The sequence below is a fragment of the Pristis pectinata genome, chromosome 28 (assembly GCF_009764475.1).
Source record: "Pristis pectinata isolate sPriPec2 chromosome 28, sPriPec2.1.pri, whole genome shotgun sequence".
Taxonomy (NCBI): domain Eukaryota; kingdom Metazoa; phylum Chordata; class Chondrichthyes; order Rhinopristiformes; family Pristidae; genus Pristis; species Pristis pectinata.
In genome coordinates, this window is record NC_067432.1 from 9,426,111 (window position 1) to 9,434,597 (window position 8,487).

An 8,487-nucleotide genomic window follows, 5' to 3' on the forward strand; every position below is an offset into this window, starting at 1 on the left:
ACAGTAAAAAATAGAATTTATATTAAATCTACATTTCATATTCTGAATGTAAAGATCTGGGACTGGAAAGATCTTCCAAATGCGAACTGATTTTCCCACATTTATCAAACAGGAAATGGATCAAAGCAGATTAATGATGCGGATTTACAGCTTGCAAATTGTTGGAAAACAATAATTATCCATGTTGACATTATATAAACTACTCTAATGAGATGAAACTGCATGAAGTGTGTGAAATGAGCTCTGATATTTATGAAGCAGAAACAATCGAGGGATGCAGTGGCCCAGATACTGGTGGTCTGACTGAACTTGACTTTTGCCGTTGCGTTTCCCAGCCAATTTGACAGGCTAGCCGCCTATTGGAGGATAGGATCGATTTTCTGATTTTCAGATTTTCAGAACAAGAATGCAACATTCAGAGTTTCTGAAAGCTTCCATGTTACCAGAAAGCTTGAAGAGTTGAAGTACTTGAAGGTGCTTCTCACAGACAAGAGGACATTGTTTATAAACACCCCAGTCTTGCGGTCCGAGCTCTATGTGGTGTCATTTGTGATAAGAAGGAGCCTTTTGTTTCACGTCCAGTTTTTTCTGTCTGAGAAACAATTTACTTTGATGGGTGAGTATCGGAGGGAGGTTCACTGGATAGGCATCTGAAGGAGATAAATTTGCAGGACAATGGGTAGAAGGTTGGTGGACTGGTATTAGCTGGAATGCTCTTATACAGGGATGGTATGGACTTGATGGACTGAATGGCACCCGTACAACAACCACTCAATGATTCTGTGCAAAATAAACTCAGGAGGGCAAGAAGGGCAGTCACCAAAATGGGAGAAGTTCAACCACTGGAAGAGCTTAGAAATTAAATCATGCACACACCAATTGAGCTGTTGCTTGCAGTTGGACTGACCTGCTGTCAAGTACAGGAATGTGTGGTGATCTTATCAGTCTATTTTAGAGTCTTCCATGCCTCATGTTAATGCTTTCACTGGCACCCTCCTTGTGCATCAAGATAACCATTCCTGCAATAGCTGCTTTTGCCATGAGGCTCATTCCCTGTGATTGACCTTTGACCTTCTTGACCAAGTGCAGGCAACTTCTTGAGCCGAAAAGATGACCCCGAGCACCTGAAGGATCCCGTCCGCGTAGAACTGAGATCTGAATTGGATCCCAACTTTTCTGAATAGCAGCACCGTTGTAGGCCTCTCCTGAAGTGGATGGTAAAAAGCCCATAGGTGATGGGATCCACGACTGTGTTGAAGAGACCAAAGATGAAGAGGATGTGGCTCATTTCATGCGAGACCTTTTCTTCAGAAAGCATTTCTGGAGAGAACCAATACCAGAGCCCCAGGAGGTAATAGGGTGTCCAGCAAACTATGAAGGAGGTCACAATAATGATACTCATCTTTAAGGTTCTCAGGCGTGCCTTTGGGATATTATTCTTCGATCGCCTTAAATGAACTTCCTTTGCGGATACTGGAAAGGGAACACAAAACAAACATTCCGTCTTCATCAAGAAAATATTACAGATTTTAAAAAACTTGTTCCGAGGACTTTCTCTATTTTAATTTTCTCCCTTTCTCTCAGGCATGTAGATTTGATGAAGACACAAGAGACTACAGATGCTGGAATCTGGAGCAATACACAAGATGCTGGAGGAGCTCAAAAGGGCCAGGCAGCATCTGTGAAGCAGATGGACAGTTGGTGTTTCAGGTCGATACCCTTCATCTGGACATAATCCGAACCCTAACGCAGTCCTGACGAAGGGTCTCAACCCGAAACGTTGACTGTCCATTTCCCTCCACAGATGCTGCCAGACCTGTTGAGTTCCTGCAGCATCTTGTTTATTGATGTAGATTTAATGAGTATGGTAACTGTCCGTGAAGTAAACACTCCTCATTTGTGAGCTGAGACAATGAATATTGATGAGTCACTTGACCTTCTAAAATTAAGTTCAATCCTGTTCTCACTCAACATCCACAAATAATGTTTCCCACTCGATTAACGAAATATCAAATAGTTTGATTTTCCCTTTCTCACTCCAGAAACATAGGTCAATTATACTCACCCCAGCCCCTGAAATGGCAGTATCCAGTGACTGAAACCAAAACCTTCTCGCTCATTAATGCTGAACACAACAACACACCACTCCTCAAAAAGTACTTGAAACTTCAATGTATAAGGAAGTTCATTACTGTAGAACACCATCAAGGTTCAAAAATATATCAGAGTGGGTTAATTAAGCTGGAAAGTTAAGGGTAAAATTGAAAGGTCAGGAAGGGAAAACAGAGGAAGTTATGCAATTCCACAGACTGGATGTTCTGAGAATCTGTGAGACCAATCTTCATTTACATTCAGTGGCAATGCAGGAAAGATGAAGAAAGTGGTGATAATGAGAGTTGAACTTACAGTTTCCCTTGGCCATCCTCTTTGATATCTCCATCAGGATTCGGGTGTAGCAGAATATCATGATCATCAAAGGCATGAGAAACAGGAAAACAAAAGTAAACATGTTGTAGGAGGTCTCTTGCCAGTGTTGTTTGAAACTCCCAATAGTGGAACATTGAGTGAAGTTCTGGGGCTCGTTAATGCTTACAGTATGAAACAGGACAATCTGCAACAGAAATTGCACATACAGTATTCCGTAACATGTTCATGTTCCTTTATCTTGTCTGATACATTAGAGTGTTTCTATATATTGCTTTCTGCAGCAGCCTGCATATTGCTACGAACAGCTTCATCAAATTATTGCTGATAGACCACTGAAAATGTCACCAGAGCAAATTTCTGGTGCATAGGACTAACTAACCACAACTGACAACTGATGAAATGTATTTCACTGCATTAACTGCAACAGTATTACTTATTATGATACACACTAGAAATGCTGCAATATTTTAAGGTAATATTGTTCATTACAACATAGTAAGAGCAAAATACATGTACAAGCATCTTAAAATTCAGCTCACTGCTGCTTATGGGATTTCTTTTGTGCACAAATTGGTTGCTGTGTTTCTCCACTTTATAATAGAGTCTGTACTTATTTAGCAGGAAGGTACTTTGGGATGTTTTAAAGTGGGCTTTATAATGGTAAGTTTGTTTTCACCAAATAATAAGTAAAGCATTACGTATAAGTAATTAGGGCTTCTTTCAGTTCCACTCACTGTTGGAAATGAGTAAATTATTGGTAACTTCTGTGGAATTAAAGTGCAGTACAGTAGACTGAAGTAAAAGAAATGTGACAAGTGCAGATGGCAAGCTGCAAGTCTCACTGTAGTACCTGTGGTTGTGAAATATTACATACCAACAAAAATATCCCCTATTAAATGCACACACTGTAATTACTAGCAAATAAGGTTTTACTTCCCAGTGCTGAAAAATAGTGTCCAATTGCTTTGTCACTCTGAACTATAGATGCATTGAGCATGGAACAATTTTGATGAGCCTACATAGCTTTAAAAGCAAAATCTGATGCCAGTTGTCAATGAAAATAAATCTTTCATTGATTTAATTAACCTCTTTCACTGCTTAAATAGGGTTTCCAGGATCATGACCACTTACAATAATATTTCAGAAAGCCGAGGTTGAGGCAACATTCTGTTTCCATGTCTGGAAATAAAGAAGAGAGTTGTCATCTGTCAAGTGGTCTTTTACTTGAGTCTAACCTCCTTGTTTTGCAGTCTGATTCCCCCTCTAATTTACTGGGGTATTCAATTTAATGTTACTTTATCTTGGGGAGAAGGAAGATGCTTTAAGTAATGTGGGGAATGGAGAAATGACACATGATACTGTAGATTAGGGATTGTGTTTAAGGTACAGTTAGATACTGATGGAGCTGTTGTTTACATCCAAACTCTGTTATACTGAACCCAAGAATGCTTTATGTGATAACACAGAGGGAGCTTTATTCTGCTTTAACCTACACTACACTGGAGCTTGGATTGGAGGTGGTGTGTGAAAGCAGGGTTGAGGGAGCTTTACAATGCATATAACTCATGTTCTTACTCAATCAGCAACTGCCTTCCATTGCCACTGTGTATCCAAGACAGCAGATATTTGACTACTTTGATTCAATGAAGTCTCTAAAAATGAAAAATTCTGTTTAGAACGGTGACATTCTTCTTGTGGGCAGCACTTGCATTTTGGGACTCGTGTATTGGCTATCTCACTGGCTTGCTCTATTTTTAATCCTATTCACTTTTAAACCAACCTCTTCCTTTTCATGAAGACAGCACACTTTTAAAGAAAAGGATTTCTTGACCTGTTATCTCCTGACCACTTGACCATCTCTGTCAAGGTCACGTGTGGGAATCGGGGTCTGGAGCCGAAGGACTGGCGTTTTGCCGAGTGGCAGAGCACAAACATGGGTAAAAGTCACAGATTTTATCATTTGCTGTGCCAGTGTTATGGCGTTCCCTGCAGGAAGTCTCACTTCTGATGGTCTGAAGAGAATTCTGATCCTGCTGTTGACAGGAAGTGCTGTACTGTTTAACAGTGAAACAGTACTTTCGGAAACCTGTTAGTGCGGCAGTTTCGACAAATTATTTTTACTGGTACCGGATGATCTACTTGGCCATTTTCTTCTGTTAATCAATGGGAATGCATTGTATTTTCTTAGACAAAACTGAGGACTAAATTGTTAGTCTATGAGTTTAATGGCAGTCGGGCTTAAAACTACTAGCAATTGAATGTAACCACTCAGTTAGACAAAACTTGGGCCAGAATTCAGTTCTCCAAGGGAAAAAAATCAAGCACTAAGCAGTTCTCTCACCTGTGGTATGGACAAGATGGCACTCAGTAGCCAAGCCACTGTTAACATGATCTTATTCCTCTTTTTAGCCTCACTGATGCCCAGGGGGTTTAGAATAGCCGACTGGCGGTCGAGGCTAATCACCACAGTAACAAATGCACAGGAGTACATGGTCATCAGCTTCAGGAACATGAGCAGCTTGCAGGCGACATCTCCACCCTGCCACTGCACAGTGATATTCCAGGCAGCATCCAGCGGCATCACAATGAAGGTCACCAGGAGGTCTGCCGCTACCAGGTTGACAATCAGAATTCTGACATGGGATTTCCTCTTGCGGTTCCGGCTGGTAGTCCACAGCACGGCGAGGTTGCAGAAGGCAGAAATAGTGAAAACAAGGATGGTGATCGCTACTCTTACTTTCGCTGCGTTGGAGAAGACCGGCAGGTGAAAGCGAGGACCACTGCTTTCGTTACACCAGTGTCCCAAGGCGGTGGCCATATCGGTTCCATTATAGTCACAGAGAAGAGTCTGATGAAGGAGAGGGCTGATAAAAACATCAACGCTAGCATTCATCATAGATCCTGGATTCTGAACAGTGTAATAGGTTACCTTTTTGATGGGATTAGACTCAAAAGGAATTATGTGAGTGGCAGGATATCCTCTGGATCTTGAAGTTGGCAGGGTACATTATTTTACATAAATGTTGAACTGAGGTGGTTTTCAGCCTGCAAGTCAAACAAGATGCTTGTTACACATTGAGCAAAGTATGGGGAGACTGGAGATTATTCCCTTCTCCTTGTTCTAGCACAGTGTGTCAACATTACAGCTCCATCTTGCATCAATACTGCTGGCTGGGAAGGTGGAAGTCCATTCCCTCTTGGGGACAGTGTCCTTAGCTTTTGCAGACAAGGCATGTGAATGGTATTCAGATGGAAACGTTCAGTCTTGTAAATGGTTTCTTGGGATAATTCCTGAGAGTTGCCAATCCCATGGAATCGGAACCGCGGACCAACCCCTTTACCAATTGAATCAAAGTACAAGAGCAAAATAAGGACACATCCTTCAAGACCTCAGGATGTCTCAATATACTTGACAACCAGCGAAAAATAAACTACTGGAGGAACTCAGCAGGGCAAGACCAATGCAGGGTCTTGACCTGAAATCTCAACTGTCCCTTTGCCTCCACAGATGCTGCCTGACCTGCTGAGTTCTTCCTGCAGTTTATTGTTTGCTCCAGATTCCAGCATCTGCAGTCTTTTGTGTCTCCACATTTGACAACCAATTAAGTACTTTTGAAGTGTAGTTACTGATATAGGAAACAAGGCAGCTAAACGACATGTAACAATATGCCACAAACTCAATGTGATAATCAATAGATAACCTGTCAAAATATTGGTAAATTTAACAGCATAAAATGAATGGTGGTATTTCTAACATTCTCATAATCCCTCAATAGCCCAGATGTTTTGTACTTATTCTTTGAAGTGGAGTTTGAACTGAATCTCAACTAACTCAGAGCTAGCTGTGCAACCCAGTAAGCCACAGCTAATCCAGGGTAAGGGTCATATTGCAACATGGGTCATCTCTTCAGCAAAGGAGAAAAAAAAGTACAGGATAGCTTCTATCCCGCTGTTTTAAGACTGTTGAATGGACCTCTTGTACATTAAAGATGAACTTTCGACCTCACAATCTACCTCATCGTGGCCCTTGCACCTTGTTGTCTGCCTGCACTGCACTTTCTCTGCAACTGTAACACTATATTCTGCATTCTGTTATTGCTTTTCCCTTGTACTACCTCAGTGTACTTATGTTTTGAAATAATCCATATGGATGGTTTGCAAAACTAAGTTTTTTCACTGTAAAATAATAAACCAATTATGTGACAATAATAAACCAATTCTGACTCCAATTCCAATATGACTGCAGCAATTATATGATAAATTGTTCAAGAAGCAATTCGGGGGGCTGAATCCAAGTAAAACATTAAAATCGTGGCGAGGAATTGTCTGAATTTGATCCAGCTCATTAAATAATCCCACTGTAAACCTTCCCTAACTTCTGAGAGTTCTAATGCAGGGTATGTACAGAGATGGGGAGAAGGAGGGGAGGAGATGGGGAGGCAGGTCAGGGACTGAAGTGGTCAGGTTGGAGGGATGTGAATTCAGAGGAAGATTCTAAATGCTGTTGTAGGATGTGTAGATTAAACAATGGTAACTGAGGAAGAGAAAATACATACTGGAGAGGAAGGTACATGGTGTCGTGAATGAACTGGTGCTAAACCTCCTGAATAGATTATTGTAAAGAGTAGGGTCTTGAGGAGCAACCTAACTAATGATTCAATGAACCACATTTCCATAGCATTACGGAAAGAAGATACCCTGTTGGCAATATGACTGTAATAGATTAAGAGAAGAGCTTTTGAAAATTTACAAGGAGGGTTAAGAACAGATTGAAAGCTAAATGGGAAAATCACAAACTGATTGGATAGAGAGAAGGAAAATAAGCAGATTGTCACAGCATCCTCAGAAACGGCAAAACACAACAGCAAAGAGGATGAGGAAAAACTAAGCAAGAGATATAACAAAATTAATTAGGTGGACCGCTGTGGGTAAGGCAAAATCCCTCATGAAACCACTCAAACTGTTCCTTGTTCATTGTGTCACTCTTCTGTTGTGAAATCAGTGTAATACCAACATTAACAACAATTTGTTTTTTATACAGCACCTTTAGCTTCCTTTATAAGTCCCAATAAGCCTTACAATAGCATTCAGAGATAAATTTCCATGGGGAGCAACATGAAGAAAAATATTAGGGCAGATTAGCCACAGTTTGGTCAAAGAGGAGGGTGTTCAAAAGCAATATTGTGGTAAAATAGCTTCAGGGAAGCAATTCCAGAGGTTTGGGTCATTTGATTATGAATTCACCACAATCAACGTTACCTTCGGGCCAGGTACATTTAACCCCATAATTTAAATGGGAGCTTTTCAGAAGAGTAGTGTGGAAATGGCTGAAAGCTGTGACTAACACATCTCTATATTGGTTTACCCCATATCTTATTAAACATTTACTGAAGAACAACCAGTAGTTAGAAAATAAAGTTATTATATATACGCGTGGGATTGTATTAGTTTGGATTATTCTTCAAATTATCAACGCGCTTTTCACCTAAGCATTGTAAATTGACTGTAAGTAGCTTTCTTACCGTGCGCTGGGAAAAGTGGCGGAGGTCCTGAAGAGACTGAGATGGATGCAGAGGGCTTGTCCTGAATCACAGGCAGTGACCCGCCAGTGAGCGGGAGGATCAGACTCTTGCTGGTCCGGGCTGCAGCGAGGAGGGACCGGTGCCGTATCCGTGCAGCGTGAGACGAAGAGTGGCGATGCGTCTCAACCTCACACACTCAGCGGCACTGCAGACGCAGACTGGCTCCGCAGCCTCTCTCTGCCCAGCCCGAGTCCAGCCGGAGATAGGTGTGGAGCCCAGCCTTGAGTACTCACAAGCACACTGCTGCCGAACGCATCTCCCCTTCAGCTGATGATAAGGTGCACACACGCAGAATCCTCGGAGAGGCATTCATTCCATATATCTACCCTCTTGTAAACTTAAACACAATCTGCCAAGAATCAGCTTTCAGGGCAACTGTACCCAGTCATTTGCCGGAGGTTCCGGGAATGAACACAATAACATTCACATACAAGTCTGCATATGTTTGGTAACCATGTAGAGAATGCAGAGGTATGCA

General features: G+C 41.5%; 1 protein-coding gene across 1 annotated transcript; it reads right to left on the minus strand.

Moving 5' to 3' along the window:
* Window positions 1–982: 982 nt before the first annotated feature.
* On the minus strand, window positions 983–5,245 carry LOC127583876 (gonadotropin-releasing hormone II receptor-like). The gene is made up of 3 exons (XM_052040268.1): window positions 4,769–5,245; window positions 2,407–2,611; window positions 983–1,473 (listed from the first exon to the last, which is right to left on the minus strand). Exons 1-3 carry the CDS (start codon window positions 5,243–5,245, stop codon window positions 983–985), a joined length of 1,173 nt encoding a protein of 390 aa, XP_051896228.1.
* Between the last annotated feature and the right edge of the window lie 3,242 nt (window positions 5,246–8,487).

Excerpts from the sequence above, each read along its gene's own strand:
- LOC127583876 (XM_052040268.1), bottom strand. The coding sequence starts at position 5,245 with ATGGCCACCGCCTTGGGACACTGGTGTAACGAAAGCAGTGGTCCTCGC. Across the intron at positions 2,612-4,768 it reads CCATCTTGTCCATACCACAG|ATTGTCCTGTTTCATACTGT; the intron begins GTGAGAGAACTG and ends TTTCTGTTGCAG. Across the intron at positions 1,474-2,406 it reads GAGGATGGCCAAGGGAAACT|TATCCGCAAAGGAAGTTCAT; the intron begins GTAAGTTCAACT and ends TTCCCTTTCCAG.